The 19,542-nt window shown below is 43.2% G+C and overlaps 1 protein-coding gene across 1 annotated transcript in view; it reads right to left on the bottom strand.

Annotated features, from left to right (window-relative positions):
• The window catches only part of PTPN14 (protein tyrosine phosphatase, non-receptor type 14), a 179,955-nt gene that overhangs the window by 10,383 nt on the left and 150,030 nt on the right, over positions 1 to 19,542 (bottom strand). The window contains exons 11-16 of the mRNA XM_015424633.1: positions 14,534 to 14,591; positions 14,194 to 14,272; positions 12,264 to 13,723; positions 9,891 to 10,034; positions 3,230 to 3,448; positions 1,147 to 1,275 (exon numbers count right to left, since the gene is read on the bottom strand). Of these exons, the coding sequence (XP_015280119.1) occupies positions 1,147 to 1,275; positions 3,230 to 3,448; positions 9,891 to 10,034; positions 12,264 to 13,723; positions 14,194 to 14,272; positions 14,534 to 14,591 (2,089 nt within the window). The remainder of the gene's footprint in view (positions 1 to 1,146; positions 1,276 to 3,229; positions 3,449 to 9,890; positions 10,035 to 12,263; positions 13,724 to 14,193; positions 14,273 to 14,533; positions 14,592 to 19,542) is intronic.

The following is a 19,542-nucleotide window of genomic DNA, read 5'->3' as shown; positions in this document are numbered from 1 at the left end:
AGGAGATTGGATTTATATCCCGCCCTTCACTACCCAAAGGTGTCTCAGATCTGCTTACAAACTCCTTTCCCTTCCCCTCCCCACAACAGACACCCTGTGAGGTGGGTGGGGCTGAGAGAACTCTGACACAAACTGCTCTTTTTCAAGGACAGCTGTGCCAGAGCTTGTGACTGACCCAAGGTCACATCAGCAGGTGCAAGTGGAGGAGTGGGGAATCAAACCCGGTTCTCCCAGATTAGAGTCCGCACACTTAACCACTACACCAAACCAGGCTGCTGGCACCCAAGGCCTGAGAAGAGGTGGGGAAGTAGTCAGGAGGCAGATAGTAGAGCTAGCAACCTATCTTTACAAAACTATGCCATTACTCAGATGCTGGGGAATGAACCAGAAGAAGCTAGTATCAGCTTGCAAGCCTCCCCATGCCTTCTAACTGGCCATTGTGGATGACCCACAATCAAAAAAGAACACTAAACTATATCAACATTGGTGCGTCCAGGCACAGCAACTAGTGCCTACTTCTAAAAGACACTCAGGATGGAGTTTGAGGGAATGGACAGAAGGCACTCTATTCACCACACTGGATGGACTGGGAGCAGGACCATCAAGAATGGTGGACAAAATTCCAGACACATCATTATTGCTGGAAAGGATACTGCTATGTGTGCTATAAATTTAGCAACCCCTTCGTTGAAGAGGTGGTGGTGTTAAAATGTGATCAACATCTCTTGGTTTGTCCTGCATCACAAGGTTATTGTGAGGAAAAACTGGCAGGCAGTACATACACTGCTCTGTGGTGTTTGGAGTAAGAACGGGACAGAAAATATGAGGTTTGTGTTGGGGGAAACGTGTTTGGCGAACATAGAGGGAAACAACAATTATCACGCTAATCATGCTAACAGCGAGTCATGTGATATTTGGGTTGGTCATGGTGATGTGAGAAGGGACTCAGGTAGAATCTTTGTCTGGGAGACTGTGGTAATGCTTGACAGCCTGACAGTGTGCATTAACCAACATACACAGAGAGAAAGGGTGATGGGGAGAAGAAACTCATACTCCTCAGACTGATCTCTGTACCTTTCAGGGAAGCTAACTTCTTGGTCTGAGAACTACTTTATAGAAGCCCCACTTCCCCTCCACTTTACGTACCTCCTCTGCTGTCACCATGGCGATCACATTCACCCCTTCTTCCCACACCATTTGCCAGAAATCATGGCAGGTGTGTGGCAAAGGTCCTTGTGTGGCTATGTAGTGCCACTCTTCCCCACCTACTGTAACCTGAGGGGAAGAGAGAAAAAAACAGACTGCATTAACTCAACTGCAGAACTGAACATGTAAATCTATTTGAGGATTAACTCTTCTACAGTAACCAAGTACTGACATTATTTGGGTTCTCAATGTCAATAGCTGTCTTGATCAGCGCTGTCATGTAGTCTATGGTGCAGCAGGCTGGGCAGTAAACAACCCCAGAGTGCATTTGTTAGATGGAGAACCATAATTGTACATCCTGTTAGGTTTATTTCAGTGAGATACGAAGTAATTTCATTATACTGTAATGTAAGAATATTGTTGTTGGGTTTGAGAGAGTTGAAGGAACCTTGTATTTAGCAGCTATTTAAAAAACAAAGAAAAAAGGTATGTGTTGAAAAAGGGGGAATGCAGGAGGTAAGAGTATTCACACTGAAAACTTTTTAAAAACTACATTCAGACAGAATTTGTATCATCTTAACAGCCTGGATAGAAGGTTTTTTTTGTTGTTGTTTTTAAGCTGACAAACCCACCAAAGACTTAGTGTGGGAGTCCAGTGGGAGATCTTATCAGGATGATATGGGAGTTTCTTTGCCCAACTGCTCAGCTTCCTGGCACAAGGCATGTACAAAACCCCATAAATAGTCTAGAGGGAGTGCACTGCCTGGAATGCGACTGCATTCTACTGCCCTGACGGCAGAATATTAAAAATTGATAACTGGGTGAAAACCACTCACTGTGTGACTGAGGTAAAATCTGCAGATGCAATTTCACCTTCTGAGCAAAAGAACATCTGCTTGGCTTCTGTAACAACCACTTGGAGTGAGAGAAGGAAAGTACTGGCAGGAAACAGAGTTGTATACTAAAAAACATTACCACATGTCGCTACATGCACTACAGAACAATGCGCGTATGTCCAATGTTGACACACAAGATGAAATATGGACTCTTAAAACTGGCTGGGGAAAATACTTTCTTGGACCATGCCACCTCATGGGACAAAATTTATGCTTTTAGAAATGATTTCTCCTCCCACAAATGGAAGAAAAAAAATTAGATTCAGTAATCAGTCATCCAAGCTGCAGTAGATAGTGCCAAAAAACACAGTATCTGCTACCCACCAGGTCCTTTGGCAGAAATCTACAGGATTCTGGTTTAGAAAGGTGTTTTTACTCAACAAGGTTTAAGCACAGTAAATTATGACCCAAACTGCATTTGGAAGGTAAGCAGTAAAATATGCCTACAATTTAAACTGTTTTGACCAGCAATGAAATATATCATAAAAGCAGACAAGTTCAAATTATATTAAAATAACACAATTCTTACAGCAAACTCTGCTTTGTTTTCCTTGAAAACTTCATCTCATCGTAGTATACTTTATATTGAATCAATTTTTTTTGTAGAAGTTCAACCTTTTCAAATTTAGTGTGAAGAATAATATAGTGGATGATGCTGGGGCAATACATATTTTGACTTCAACTCCCAAGAATCAGAATCTAGTTGCCCATTCCACGAGCATGGCTAGCATTGAGACATAAATATGTTTAGAATGAACCCACAGTGGGCAGATTCCAGGCCTTTCACCACTTGTTCGAAATGGATTAAGCCATCCACTTTAGATTCTGCAACCCACACTGGAGTTTTCCCTACCATGAACTCATAGTACCCTAAGGCATTGATAATCTTTCTTCATCTGTAAAATGAGAAAATAAAGGAGTCATCCTAATAGGAGTTATTGTGAGGATGAACAAGAGAAAGGAGTAGAAAGTATTTTGCATATAAAAGTAATAATCCTACACAGATGATTCTTCTTAATAAACCTAAAAATAGCTGTGGCCAAAAGAATGCAGCTTTCAAATGATTCCCCCATTAAATTCACATTGAATACAGATCTGAGCTTTGGTTTTGTGGATGTGGATATGGGACTGGAACCAGGGAAATCAGAGTCTCTTTCAACTACAGTGGTTACTTTCCCAACCTTTACCTTTATATGTGAGGCATTGATGTAGCCAGTATTGTTTTCTTTGGTTGGTACCAATTCCACTCGGTTCTCCTCATATGGAATGACTTCCCGCACCCGGTTACGCTCTGCATTTTCAGGAAGCATTGCTGTGGTAAAGATTCCATCTGCCTTCTTCTTCGGAATCTGCTCATATTCAGTGAATACCATTCCTTCTTCCAGCTTTCTCCTCAAGATTTTGCACTATTATTTTCAACCCCCAAAAGAAGAAAAAGATATTAATGACTCAAAGCTAACTTCACATTGTTGCTATATATCGCTGTTTTCCAAAAAAGGCAAAAAAATACCCACTGTTATCTGCTAAATATAATATAGAAATCTCCCCAAAATCTTCTGACTTCACACAATCTATTTCATTAATCACCAGAAAAGGTTCCTCCACCAAACTGAAGAATCTTAACTGCTATTATTACTATCTTGTTGGAATTCCGTTTGAACCCACAGCCAGTCCATCCTGGCCACTAGGCAGTGGCTTAGGTCAGAAAACAAATGACATTAGCTGAGTGTTTAAATGAAATCTACAGGATCATATTGCCTCTCCTGGTCTCTAGGTGTACATTATCCCCAATAGTTCCACGATCAGGCTGCAGCAAATCAGGAACATCTGCTGTACCCAGAAATGTCCTTACTTGTGAAGCAACCAGGGGTCTTTTCATGGAAAAAGAGCTGCAGGAGCTCATTAGCATATGGTATGCTAATGAGCTACTACGCTATTAGCATAATAGCTCATTAGTATATGCAACCCCCTGACATCACCAGAAGTGATGTCAGAAGGGAAAGCAAAAGGGGGGGACGGCATCTTCAAAGGCCTCCCCTTCCCTGGGTGGGGGGGAAGCGAAGAGTTGGGCCGCAGAAGTAGGAAAGAAGGAAGGAAAGAGAGAGAGAAAGAGTAGAGAGAAGGAATGAAGGAAGGAAAGAGTGCTCCGGCGCTGGCCCAGGGAGGCAGTGGGGTGGGGCTCTCCTGGCATCCTCTGGGCCACAGCACTCCAGTGCTGGCCCAGGGAGGTGGCGGGGGGCTCTCCTGGCCTCCTCCGGCCAGCAGCGCTCCGGCGCTGGCCCAGGGAGGTGGCGGGGGGCTCTCCTGGCCTCTTCCGGGCAGCAGCGCTCCGGCACTGGCCCATGGAGACGGTGGCAGGGCTCTCCTGGCCTCCTCCAAGCAGCAGCGCTCCGGCGCTGGCCCAGGGAGGCAGTGGGGTGGGGCTCTCCTGGCATCCTCTGGGCCACAGCACTCCAGTGCTGGCCCAGGGAGGTGGCGGGGGGCTCTCCTGGCCTCCTCCGGGCTGCAGCGCTCCGGCGCTGGCCCAGGAAAGCGGCGGGGGGCTCTCCTGGCCTCCTCTGGGTTGCAGTGCTCTGGCAATGGCCCAGGAAGGCGGCAGGGGGGCTCTCCTGGCCTCCTCTGGGCCGCAGCACTCCGGCGCTGGCCCAGGGAGGCCGTGGGGGGGGGCTCTCCTGACCTCCTCCTGGCTGCAATGCTCTGGTGTGGGACCCGAGAAGGCAGCGATAGGCATCCCCGGGGCCGCAGCGCTCCGGCGCGGGCACTGGGAAGGCAGTGACGGGCCTCCTCAGGCCTCCCTGGGGCCGCAGCGCTTCAGTGCGGGCCCCGGAAGGCCAGTGACAGGCCGTAGCAGGGGGGAGCTGGGGGCGGGGCTTGTTGCCACTGCCATTTTGCCAGCTCCTGGGCTCCCGGAATGGCGCTCTAGCACGCTCTGGCCCCAAAAGACTCCTGGAAGACACTACATATTCGAATAATTTTTCACACAAAGGGGAAACACTGATTACAAAACTGAAGGCCTCTTGCAGTGATCTTTTTAGGTGCAGAGAAAGTGTATGACAATCTGAACTGGGGCTTTTTGTTCAAGGTTTTAGAAGATATGAATTTTGGAGAGAACTTTATAAAATGGGTTAAACCAATCTATACTTCACAGACAGCACAAATAATAGTTAACAGAGATTTAACTAAACTATGTGAGATTCAAAAAGGAACATGACAAGGTTGCCCACTGTCCCCTCTTTTGTTTATCTTGGTTCTTGAAATACTGAATAGAGATAAAGACATAGAGAGATAAGACATCATAAGAGGACTGGGGGGGTAAAAATAAAAAAAGAGACCTACAGGCTGATGATTTGGTGTAAGTTTTGGAAGACTCTTTAAAGGAAATTGAATTATGAATGGCTAAATTGAAAGGATTTGGTGCATTAGTGGGTTTTAAAACAAAGATGTTAACAAAAATATGAAAATACAAGAGCAAATAAAACTGATTAATAAAACTGGCTTTAAGGTGAAAAAGAAGGAAAAATATCTGGGTATTACACTGACAAATATGAATTGTATGTTCTTTCAAAATAGTTATATTAAGACATGGAATGAAGTTTAAAAAGATACATTAAGATGGGATAAAGTATAACTCTGTTGGGGAGAATAGTTGTGATTAAAACAAATGTCTCACCCAGAACGTTATTTTTGTTTCAGACAATACCTGTTTTGACAACTGATGTACCATTTAAACAATAATTAACTTAAATAAGGTTATACCATACAAAAATATGTAATAAATTTAAAAAACTCTCATATGTAATACATTTTTAAACTCATATAATTATAAAGGTTATAAGTATGCTTTATCCCAAATATAATACTAAGTATAAATAAGATATAATACATCTACAGCTACATATAAATCAAAAGTCAAAATTCAGTCTCTAAGATGTCCATTCCAAACATGTGAAAATGCTGACAATAGGAAAACTTTCCAACGAATTATCCTACTGTGTGAGAATGTTCGCTTCCTCCGAACTTCATTAGGGTGATGACGCTTGTGGCAAGTAAGGATCCAAACCCAACAAGTCATCGATAAAAGCTGTTTCGAAACTTTCTTTTTCAAGAACCAACAATCCAAAGCTATTGGAATCAATTTTCACTGGTAATAAAGTACATTAATGATGGAACGCAACAGATTTCAATTCTTCAGCATTGACGTACTCCCACAACAGGCTCAGTGTACTATTATATCTGGGATAAAGCACACTTGTTTATTTATTACATATTTTGCATGGTATAACCTTGTTTAAGTTAACTATTCACAGCTGTGTCCCTTGTTTACATAGCCATTTAAACAATGGCAGAAAGATATATCTAAATTTGTATGGAAAGGGGAAAGAAACCACAAGGTAAATATAAGGCATTGCAAGATTCAAAGAAAAGAGGAGGACTGGTGCTACCAGCTTGGTGTAGTGTTTAAGAGCGGCAGGACTCTAATCTCTCAGCCCCACCTACCTCACAGGGTGTCTGTTGTGGGGAGAGGAAGGGAAGGTGATTGTAAGCTGCTCCAAGACTCCTTCAGGTAGTGAAGGGAGGGGTATAAAACCAACTCTCCTTCTTCTTTTTACCTGATTTGAACTATACTTTGCTGTTTGTTGTTTAGTTTGGATGAAGGAATGGGTGTTGTTGAGAAATAGAAGGTTATTGGAATTAAAAAGTCATGATTTGATATTTGGATGGCACGGTTATTGTGGTATGACAAAACTGAGGTTAATGTGGATTTTAAAAACCATTATATTAGACATGCTATTTTGAAAATATGGAATAGATACAAACCTAGCTTGTGTCTGAAAACACCTTTGTGGTTTTCTACACAAGAAGCATTCTATAGACGAGAAATGATAACTAAGCATAAATGGCTAACATATTGTGACATATTAGATTTCTCTCAAGGTGATTGTAAAATGAAATTAAGAGAAGATTTGATAACAGAAGGATACACTTGCCAATGGCTTTTTTATGCTCAGCTATCAGAAAGGTTTAAAGCAGATAAAAAATCTCATGGTTCTGAACAATCTAATACTGAATTTGAAACAGAATTGTGTGTGTGTGTGCACACGAAAGCTCATACTTTGAATAAAACTTTGTTGGTCTTCAAGGTGCTACTGGACTCTAAATTTGTTCTACTACTTCAGACCAACACAGCCGACCACCTAAATGACTAACATATTATTGCTGAAATGTGTAACTATTGTTGAAATTTGAGAGAGGATGAAGGAGTAAAAGAATCGATGACAAATTCAGCTAAAAACTTTAGATACAATATACAAATGGAACAATGGGAAAATATGTGGATGAAGGGCCTTAAATTTACACTAAGCTCTAGTCTTAGAGAAAATTTTTATAAAATGATGTATCGACAGTATATATCACCAGAGAAATTAGCGAAAATGTTTAAAAGTATTTTGAACGTATGTTGCAAATGTCAACAAAATGAAGGGACAGGTTCTCATTTATGGTGGACATGTAACAAAGCCGAATTTTTTTTGGCTACAAATACATTCACTAATCGAGAAGATTCTAAAGATTCATTGTACAGATTCATTCAAATGAAACCAGAGGTTTTCCTTTTGGGACTAATGTACAGACAGCTAGGAAAAGTCATGGAACTTTATTTCTATATATGACAACAGTGGCGAGATTATTATATGCATAAAAATAGAAAAGTTCAATATTACCCACAACAGAGGAATGATTGATTAAGATGATGGAATTTGCAGAGATGACTAAACTTACTTCTTTGATTAAAGAAAAGCCATTATCTACATTTATGGTTAACTGGAAACCCCTTATAGACTTTTTGCATGAAAAGGGAAAAATGAACGGATGATTTCTGGACTTGATGATTAAGGGGAGAAAAAGGAAAAAAAGCTTTTTTGTTTCTTTTGTCACTATAGAGTGTTAAGTTCCTAATTTTACTTGTATTTGTCATAAAGAAAATCAGAAGCCATTTCTTTATATTTCTTTATAGTTTCCTTATCTTTCTTCTCCCCCCCCCCTTTGACTTTGTATTTCTAGTTCTATTCTCTTTTCCAATATTTTTGTTAGTTTTTTATCTTTTGGTTTAAAAATTCTCAATATTTTTTTTTAAGATGGCTTTTTTGGGGGGTGGCTTTGATTACCACTTTCTTTAATGAGGGTATTCCCCTCCTGGGGAATGTACTGACAACATCAAAGCCATAAGGTCTTCTGTAGTTGCTGAGCTTTCACCAACCAAGACCCAAGGCCAGTAAGTACATGGTAGGAGAACACGCCACGAAGCAAGGGGAAGATGTGCTTGTCTGCAGAAGTCCTTTGTAAATTGCAGCTGATTCATGCCAAGACGCAACACATTAAGTAGAGTGAGGTCATGTAAATACAGCATGTCACAGCAGGCTGATTCCATTTGCCTGAACATACATTTGCAGTAGTTATTCCCAGGTTGGCAGAAAGTAATATTGTTGTAAATGAGGACACAACTACATGTTATGGGGTCTCTAAGTTCAAGTTGAGGAAGCTGCCACCATTTTGGAGCTGAACATGGGCTATTTAAAAATGTTTCAAGGGCCCAATCCTGATTGGACCTACAACACGGTCAGATCAGTTGCTCTTGCCTTCCCCTCTGGCGCCTTTTCAAGTGCCAAAAAGTTGCAGTGGGGGGGGGGAGGTCAAAACTTGAAAAGACACGGGGGGGGCATGAGCAGCTGGTCCCACTGCGTTGCCCTCGTGGCATTTTTAAATGGCCTGCATTCAGCTATAAAATGGTGGCGGTATCCCCGAGGACATTGTCATGTCTAGTCATGCCCTGAGCCACCTATGCTTGATCCTGAAGAAGGTTACCCTGGTTAATCCAAGTGCATTGTGTTAACTGTCTGTGGAATGCCATTTTTTCAACAGCTATAACCTTGACAGTGGTGCTATTTCTACAGCATCCATAATCATGTGAGAACTTTTGGTCATAGAAGTGCCCTTTCCATACAACACTAAAGTTAAACAGCTAATAATGTGGTGCAAATTGTGCACTAGGAGATGGATAGAGGGAGTGAGATTCTGTTGATTCTCCTGGGCATTTTCAGTGGCTTTCAATAGCATAAATCACGGTATCTTTCTGGAGTGCCTTTCTGTGGAATAGCAGAAAGTCCTCCCAACCAGTGTTTCCTCTAAGGTGAGTTAGTGTGAGCTCGCTCACAGTTTTTTAGCCTCTGGCTCACACATTTTTGTCTTAGCTCAGGAAGGATGGCTCCAGAGCAAACTAATTGGTGCATTAGCCAAATCGCTCACTCACAACTTTAATGCCAGGAGCTCACAAAGTAGAATCTTTGCTCACAAGACTCCACAGCTTAGAGGGAGCATTGCTCCCAACCCAATACTGGATATTTCTGATATTTATCAGGGGTGATGGAAGAAAAGGTACTCAGGCCCCTCTACTTGGCAAGATGAGAAATTTCAACATAAACTCATTAAAAAAAAATTGGAAGAAAAGAATTTGTGGGAGCCACCCAAGTCAGATTCCATTAGGTAATAAAAGGCCTACCAAAAAACAAGGTCTGTTGATTTCATTACTGAAATACCTTTCAGAGTACCATTCTTGTGTGAGGGCAGAAATTTTGTTCAAGGGGGCACGTGTGGTCTTCTGTTTCAAGACTATCATTTTGATGTCCTCCCACATTTCACCATTGGAGTGGGGACCTTTATGTACAGAATGCTGCTCTTGCAGTCATGCTTTGTTTGGTCCGTATTTTATACCACTATGTTTTTAATGCTTCAGAAACCATAGCTGACAGAAACAAAAAACAGTGTGCATTGTTCTGAGAATCCTATCCTTACCCGCTCATCCATTGGCACCTTGGCTACTTCATCCTGGCTATCCTCAGGCACTGGAACTCGAGCAACTGAGAGACCATTGAGCGCTGCCAACATCAAGGGCCTCTTCTGGGCCTCCAGGCCTGCCATCTTCTGTTTCTCTAGATACTTTTGGCAAGAAAAGGCACGCTTTCATCTCGGGGTGATTAGAAATAATGCCAGCAGAATGTTGGAATGTCTTTTTAATCTCCCAAAAAATCTACAACTCAGTCCGAGGAGTGCAGATGATTGCCATTAGCAGAGCAAATTCAAATGCGCCTCCTAAACTTCCCATTATTTCCCTGGGGGGCCTGTTCCTACATGAGTGCAGAGTTATAATTTCAAAGGAACAGTCCCACGGTACAGAAGACTTGCCATCAAAGACAGCCCTCTTTCTCTCTCTCTCTGCAAACGTTAGACTGAGAGAACAGAAACAAGCGAGCCAAGCAAATCACAAAGATGATACATAAACCCAGACTGGTGGTGGATTTTAAACAGTGTTGTTATGCTGAAATAAATACAATGAGTCCCATTAACAAACAAATACATTTCCCACGACTAAGCCCATAAAAAGCCAAATGGAAACTTGTTTCAGTGCCACCAGGTAGATATTGTGCAAGGCTGGGGAGAGAGAGCATAAAAAGTAAAGTAAAACCAGAGCTTTGTCAGCTCTGAACAAAGCAAAATGATTAGGTTTTTGTCCAACTAAATTTGCTTATTCAAAAGCCAGAAATGCCATCAGTTCTCCTTGGTGCAAAAGCTAGATTTGTAGCATCTGTCGCCCTTAGAACTGTAGACTGGAAAAAGAGTTATCTTTCTTGCACTTTACATAAATAAGAATAAGAAATAGTCCTCAAGACAACACCTGCATACAGGGGAATCCCATGCGACAACCACTCTGCTAGATCAGTTCCCATGGAAGACACCCCAGGAAGCAGCAACCTCTCCCAATCTCCCAGCTTCCTTCTTTCAGAGGAGAACACAATGGAGGAAATACGCTAGATGGTGGGCATATTGTTCTCCCCCCCCCCACGGAGACAGATAAGAGGATGGATGTTGTGTCATTGTCAACATCCTTCTCTTATGTCAGGGATGCTCAGCCTCCTACTCACCTGTGCCTGTCACTGACATCTCTTCAGCCAGGCCAAAAGAAAAAAGGCTAGATTACGCATCATCCTATGTTATCACGACAATCCCTGTCTCAGTGCAGTCACTTGCTAAGTGATGGATAAGATTCATACTACTGTTTATAAGCTAACATTTTTTGCTTAAAGTAGTGCTTTCAGAGGCCCCATGGAGCCTTACTTGCTCCTATTTGCCACCCCACGGCACCCTTTGGTGTGGGCAACCTGGGTCGTTTCAACCTTTTTAATTCAGAGGAGCTCTTCAACCATTTCATATCTCTGGCTGATGCTAACTGAACAACAACAAGAAAGTCCAAATGTCTAGCCACCCATTCAGGCCAGTGGTATACAACATGATGGAAGAACCATGAAATAAAGATGACTCTGAGCACAATCCAGCCCCAGACTTTAAAGCAGCACTGACTTCACTAGGAGAGATACACATGTTCTTAAACATCTCCCACTGAAATAAATGGGCCTTCAAAATGCCCAACTATGGCTGGATTGTGCTTTACATTTTGCAAAGATGGCTTCTAAAGTTACTTGTCATTTTTTTGATACATAGGCTTGGAACCAGGGATGTGCATGAGGAAACGGAAATGGACTTAGTGCAGTTCTGCTTGCTCAAGGTCTTGCACAACACCAAGCATGTTACTCCCTACTTACTGTAGTGACCAGAAAATGGTTGCACAAGAGGAAACACATGACTTGGCACCAGCATCTACTACAGTATTTTTCTTGCATTTCAGCTTGCACAAGAGCTCCAGCACAAAGCGGAAGTTTTATACTGGATCCAATGTGAAGTCTGTGTTCTCACAAGTATGCGTTTCCCATCATGAGAGGAACTATCCCCAAATAGTTACACCCTTGGAATCGTTGCTCAGAAACTTCTTTTATTTTGGAAATATGACTAGGAATTCAGAAAATCTGCAAGACAGCAGGGCACAGAACAGGGAATTCAGAACATAGTCAAGCACCTTCAGCAGAATCTTGGGAATCTTAGCATCTATTTTTCAAAGAAAGATTCTAAAGCAAGTTTCTAATTATAATGGCAGTTTTATTAAAGGTACATCCTCGATCTGACTTTCTGCCACCAAAAGCCCACACGCTCAGAGTTGCATGTGTTTCTATTTCAAAATCAGCTTTAATGGAGTATTGCTTTTTGGTGGCACTGCTGCTACTTCTTCAGACTGATCATGCTGCTGCTACGTTCAGAAATGAGAAACGTACTTACCCTCATCTCTCTTTCTATGATACTGTCTTCAATGGAAAACATTTCAGATACAGGCCTCTCCTTCACCGGCTCTTTCTTGACTCTCTCCTTGACAATGGTCAGGTCTGGTTCTGAGATCGATGGGCCGAGCGAAGAGCCATTCACCGCGGTTGGATCAGTTCGACATACATTGATGGCTTTTGTAGGCCCTGGTCTCATGGCCTTGGCACGAGACACAGCCAACGCAATGTTCATCTGGTCATTTCTCAAGGCTCCATTGCTAACACTTTTCCTGGCACCGGGATACTTAGGGGGAGGCTTGTTTGGTATTCTAGCCAAGGCAGCTTGCAGCTGAGCACTGTACTCCATGTTTTCATGGAATGCTGCCATAGAGGACACAGATTCTGAGGCTTCCTCCTCCTCTTCACTTTCACTGCTGTGTATCAGCATGGTGGCATCTGAGAAGGTCTTCTTGTGATGGTAGTGAGGGAACTCCACTACTTCCTCTGGCTGCACCTGCTCTCGCAAAGTATTTCTGCGTGGTAAAGGAGCATTCAGACTCTTTAAAGTCATGGCCTCTATGCCACGCACCATGTTGCTGATGACTTCCAAACTCTGCCGCTTGCTGACAGGCGTATGATGCTTGACTGCCCTAAGGGGTTCACTGACTTCCTGGAGAGACTGGTGGATGACTGGAGAGCTATCCTCTTGGAAGGTCTTCACCAACATCTGGACTTTCCGAGTGACCAGGTCAGGGCTGCTGCCACTAACATACTTGTGGCGATGGCTTGCTAGATCAGGTGTGCTGGTAGCAGGGCGTGGACGTGGATATGGGGGTGGTGGTCTGAAAACGTAGTTTTTTAGTACATGGGCTGTGCCACCTCTCTGGTTATTTGGCACCTGCATGTTGGCCAGCTCTGGTGTGCTGACTGTGTGGGAAATAGCACTGGCTGCTGCTTTAGTCTGTGTGGGATTTATGGGGTTCATTTGCTCAGATGGAGTGACATGTTTTTTGTAAGTGCCTTGGGGCCCATAGGTTATAGTATAAGGAGATCTTTCTCGAATTTCAGGTTGGCTATATACAAGGTCTTTGGGGTGGTTGTAAGCATGAGTGTTCCCAATATTGAGGTTCCGCAATGACTGACTTTGGCTGTCTGTATGAATAATTCCTCTATTCATTTGCCTCATTACAGTTTCATAGTCTGGCGTTGGCCGATAGGAAGGTACAATGATTGCACTATGCCTATGGCTAGGGATGTAGTCTGCTCTCATGATGTCACTCCCAGGGATGCTGAGGTTGGAGGACATTGGAGAAGCCTGAATGAAATTCTGTGATCGGTTCAGAGAGTTCATACTTTGGGCACTGCACACACTGCCATTGGGGACATTGCCATTCAAGTAGCTGTAGTCCATTGCACATCTATCCAAACTAGTCTGAGATCGATAGTAAAACATTTCTTCATTTCCATGGAAAATGCTGTCTGAATGCATGAGGGGGGGACAGAAACAAACAAACAAACATGACAATATATGGAGTAAGCAACAGTAGAAAAGATGTAGAAAACGTTTTGTATGATTTCACGTGCAGAAGCAGAGTCTCCCCACTGACAGCCGTGGAAGAGCAAAAGATCCAGTGAACGTACGGGGTTTACCACACACAGAAAGTAAAACCTGATAGCAGGTATGGGCCCTTCCTAGGCTTCATGCCCCAAATCTCCAGAATTTCCCACCCTGGTGTTGGCAACTCCTGCTCCCATATCTGCTATGGCCATTCACTGGCCCCAGGGCAAGCCTCTGTCATTCAGCCCAGTCTCCCAAAACCTGCAATACACAGATAACAATATTGACCTGTCCTGCAGGGCAATGGTTAAGGCTTATAATTATATTTGTGAAGTGCTTTGAATCATCTAATGCTTGTAATATATAAATGTTAAATATTATTCTTGAATACCTTGTGAATTGTGAGTTTCAGGGTAAGGTTCGCCACACTGGACATGCATAGGAGGCAAAATATATGGGTGCTGCCTTGGCTAAAATTTAAAAAGAAAAATAAAGCACAATATATTTATAGAAGAAATTGCATACATTCCACAAAGCAGCACTTTGCTATTTACTACATTTAGACATTTGTCCTTTGAGAAACAGCAGGGAGAAACTTCAAAGGTTAATTATTTCCTTTAAAATATTTGTGTTCCACTTAATGACATTTGAAGCAGCTTGCAATAAATGTGCTTTAAAACACAATGAGTAATTACTACTCCTCTAGCTCAACACTTAGCCAAGATATTTACCAAGGATGATTTACTCCAGGTGGGCCGCCGTCTGATGGGGGGAGGAGAATTTGATTGTCTGCAGGAGAAACATGGAGGAAGTTATTCTAAATATAGGCCATTCTACCAAAGGCATATTCTACTCTACAACCGTTAAAAGAAAAGGGACCTTCACACATTGTAGCTATTTTGTTTGTAACTGACATAATTGGAGGGGGGGGGAGAAGGATGCATTAAAATCTTTTATAAAGACACACACACACACACACACATACACACGCACACACACAGAGCATACATGCATTAAAAGAAACACAACCACCATTGGATTTCCTTATTCTGAAAATGCAAGGCAAGAACTAAATGAAAGTAAGAGTTTTGTTGAATTGAAATTGAACTTGAATGGCACCCATTTACCACATGCCTTCGGCAAAGAGAGCAATAATGACACAGAGAGTAGAGCAAGGCTCCGAAGAGGCCAAGACAGAACAGAGCAACTGAACAGGCAAATGTGGACATGGATGTTAGGGCAGCAAGATGCACCACTTGGGATGGAGAGAACAAAAAGGAGGAAAACCATTCATAAGATTCAGCTAGAGTAAAGTGCTTACGTGGAGAAAGGAAAGGCAGAATTGCTCCTCTTACAGTTTCTCATCTGGTGAATGACGTTATACACAGTTAGAAAACACAGGCACACATAAGAAAAGAAACTCTAACAACAGAGCCATTTTCAAACTACACAGAATAGGAAAGGCAATCAAGCTGAAAACCACAGGCACAATTCAATCAGTACTTATTTTAGGATTAAAAGGTAAAACCTGCCTCTTAGCCAAGAGTCCAAGGGCAATTAAACAAGTTCAGAGAAGTGCACCTATCTTTGCCACAACCGTGCAAGTTATGTTGAGAGGTCATGACAGCTCAAAAGTCACTCAGTGAGCTTCACGGCTAAAAAGGGACTTTGCCATTCTGCTCTCTGCATCACAACTTCTCACCAGAAATCATGAATGCAATCCAACCACTGACACAAACAGGACAAAGCCATAAAACACCCATTACAACATTAATTATTCTGTGAGGACAAATGTGCTACAGAACAAGAATGTTTACCTTCTAAATGTTTATGCTTATCTTCTAAATCCATGCAAAGAACTAGGGCTGCCAAGTAGGGGCGGGTAAACCCCTGCTTCAGAGGCCGAATTTCCGCTGCCGCGGAATTGAGCCCCGGGGGGAACTCCGCCCCCCGAAACGCAGCGTGGCTGCATCACTGGAGGTGACGCAACCACGTCAATCACGTTGGGGGCATGGCCCCGATTGACAGAGGGGGAGCCTCACTCTATGGTTTTCCCTCTGACGATCGGGGCCACGCCTTCAACGTGATCGACGTCGCGCGTCACTTCTGGTGACGTGTTGCTGGTGCGTGCACGTGCACATCGAAGAACGGCTCCCGGAGCCCGGTGAGGCTCCCCCGCCGGTAAGAACATTTCACTTGGCAACCCTACAAAGAACTGGCCAGGTAAGCCTTCACTGGACAAAGAATTCTGTAATTGGGGCTCCACTGCTGAGAAAGCCCAACACTTGACCACACCCACCATAACTCTGAGGACACAGGAATTCACAACAAAGATTTCTGAAAGATGCTATATGAGAGAAAGCAATCCTGCACTACAGAACCTCTGTGATGCATTAAGTAGTGGCAGTAGTATTTGTAAGCATTCGCATATCCATGCAATCAATTAACATGGCAATTAATCTTTTTATCCAAGCATTCACCCTCTCTCTCACTTCCTCGTGCTTTCTCTCTTTCTAAGCAGGAGAACTCAAGTCTGCCCACAGAAAAATGCATTTCTTAAAATGTCTACATGTATCACCTAAAAAAGCTAATACAGTAAAGAAGGCAAATAAACAGCAGATATAATCATACAGCAGCAGCAGCATCAGATGACAAAACCTACAGCAGATGACAGCAGTAGGAATTTTTAAAAAGTAGATCAGACACACCCACCTCCTAATCCCTTCCAAAATAAAAAGAAGGATCTTAACAGAATACAAGAAGGCAAGGAGTGAGGGGGTCAGACTAGTATCTTGGGGCAAAGGATCCCATCATTTCGTTGCAACAAAGCCCTGCCCCCACTGCCTGCCAGTGTCACGTCTCTTAGTGTGGACATGCAGAACAGGTCACCAAGAGCGGCTAAGCGCATAAATTCAACCATTTCACCTGGGCAGGTTTGATCAGCATAATAATGGCCACATTCTAAGTTACCATATTTCTCAACCTATACTATGGTTTCTCATCTCCCAGGCACAGCCTTACTCACTTTTGCTAACCACATCCTGTCCTACCTTTGAAAATCCTCAGGAAGCTTACCCAACTAGATTTTTCCAACATCAAATTATAGTTCCAGTGTCTAGTAAGGAAACACCTATTCAGATACAGAGTTATTTTAATAGCCTAGGTTTGAAGCCCAAAGTGATAACACATTGTTGTAAAAGTTACCTGATAGGAGGCATCAGGCCTGACTATACATGACTTTAGAGTTTCATGACTCCCACAGTACAGCCTGGCACTAAAAATGGCTTCAGTGGGGACCAGTCTGGGACTGAGGCTGGAAAGGAGGCTTAAGTCCCTCCTCTTGTTTACCTCAGTTAAAAATGCCTTCTTGCAGACTGCTCTGAGCACCACTTGTGTCTGTGTGTATGTGGAGAGATTGTGCTAGCCTTTTCTCCCCTATCAGGGCTTAATGTGATTCAGAAGGGGACACAATTTTGTCTGGAAAAATAGCAAAGAGTGGGGAAAAAACTACTATCACTTCCCCAGAGCTGAGGTACTAATACACAGCCCTTCCCCCCCGCCCCCCCTCTTTATTTTACAGCCAAACAACATGTTGCAGACACAGAAGTTCAAAAGTCCCAGACACAGAAGTTCAGCATCATGTGTAGTTTGGTCCTAAGTGATCCAGAGCCATGTACATGTTTGTGGTAGCGTGGCTTTGGTCTCTCCATGTCTCTGTTCTTGCACTCACTCTGGCAGTCAACCCTCCCCTCACTTAACACTATGAATCATGAGTATTGGGGCAGATTAACATACATGCAGACAGGTTCTCAGACAAGTCAGCTTGACAATGGGGTTGTATGCTCAAACTTTTCACTCAGTTACACAACCTCAACAGATGGTGACACCCAATAAGACAGATGTGGATGTTCACTTAGCAACTGGGACTGCCAGACTGATGATGACTGCTTCCCACATGTAACATTAACTCATGAAATTTTGGAATGTTTTTGGCTGCACACTGGCATAAAGTATCAAGCTCCTGTGGACTTGCCAAGAGACTGTGAATCAATGCATGATTACTTGAGGAGTCTATGTAGTGTCTCTACTTTTTTATCTATTAAGACAGATATTAGAGAACAGCAGTTTGCATATTGTGTTTTCTCGATAGACAATCTAGAAAAAGTTCCAGAAAAAGTTCCCTGAAGACATAATGTTGATGCGAATACAGGTATAGTTCATATAACATATAAATTCACGTGTCACAGATATCTAGGTATAGGTGGGCAACCCTCCCTAGTTTTTTAGCAGCCTAAAAGGAACTACTGTTTTTGGAATGCTATCAAGGAGGAAGGTCATGATTCATTCTCTCTCCCACACCCTTTAATTCTAATACTTTTGTCGACAAAACTGGGCCTTGTCATCATGTTTCGTTAGGGAGAAAATGAGGACTGGGTGGGAGGCAATTTTGCACACAATGTCCACAAAATGAAAAGCTTTTCTTACTGATTTCCCATACATACCTATGTAAACAATTTATAATCGGGGGGGGGGGGCACTTGCCTTGCTAAATTCTAAATTATCATAATATTGCTTAATCACTGTAAACAGCCAGGTAAGTGTCTATCTGAAAGCCTAGTAAGCAGAAATTGAACTTTTTGTGTGTGAGAGAGAAAGAAACAAGGCTTTCCAGGGGAAGCGTGGAGATGTAGCAGATACATACTTTTGAACAAATCCTTTCTGACTGTTGGGACTGTATAGAAAAGACCCCATCCAGGCCACATGTTGCAGTACTGGGGAAAATAATGTCAGTTTTCCCATCTTACAACCATGAAGTCTCCAATTTCATTTTTGAAGGGGATAAAGTCATAGACTGTGCTTCAGATTACAATCACATGCCTAGAGAATTTAGGAAAACCCTCTCTTCTCTTCTATGCAGCTCAATTGTTTAGAACGATTCTGTTCATGATGACTCTGCCACAAAGCAGGTCAAATGTTGTTGCTGGACCTGTCGGCAGCGTTCGACACAGTTGACCATCAGCTACTGATCCACCGCCTCGTTGACTCTGGAGTTCAGGGACTTGCCTTGCAATGGCTTGCATCCTTTCTTCAGGTTCGGGGACAAAGGGTGGCACTAGGGGAAAAGCTGTCCTGAAGGCATCTGTCAAGGTCTGGGGTGTAGGCAGAGGGAAGTCCAAGTTCAGTCCGGGGTCTTGAGCCAAAAGGACTGGAGCAGGAACCGAGAGCGAAAGTCCAAATCACAAACCAGGAGTGAGGTCGTTCAAGCCAGAGTCAGAAGTCGGAGGAGGGTAGCAGGAACTGAGAGTGAAAGTCCAAATCACAAACCAGGAGCAAGGTCGTTTAAGCCAGAGTCAGAAGCCGGAGGAGAGGAGCAGAAACGAGGTCTGGAACCAGGAGGTGGAGTAAATGCAAGGCGTCGCGTAGTTTGACAAGTTTGCTTCCACAAAGGAGCCAGCTTAGAGTCTGAAGCTAAACAGCCCTCTGCTGCTGTTTCCAATTAGCGCAGCGGCACCAGAAGCCAAGTGTCTGTCAAAACTCAGGACTAACGGACCGTCTGCTCCGCAAACGAGCTACACGTCGCCTCGTTGCTAAGTCCTGCCGGAGTCAATCTCATAAGTGAGCAACTCTCGGGGGCGAGTCGGGAGGGCTTTCCATCTGTGGCTGCTCCTTGTCAGCTGTTTCTGAGCCAGGTGTCAGTGAAGGCGGTGATGGCAAACTGCCGATCTCTGAAGCTTCAGAG

Source organism: Gekko japonicus, unplaced genomic scaffold (genome assembly GCF_001447785.1).
Source record: "Gekko japonicus isolate JY-2015 unplaced genomic scaffold, Gekko_japonicus_V1.1 scaffold491, whole genome shotgun sequence".
Lineage (NCBI taxonomy): Eukaryota > Metazoa > Chordata > Lepidosauria > Squamata > Gekkonidae > Gekko > Gekko japonicus.
The sequence above is the reverse complement of the archived record's forward strand: the minus strand, read 5'-3'. Positions and strand labels throughout refer to the sequence as shown.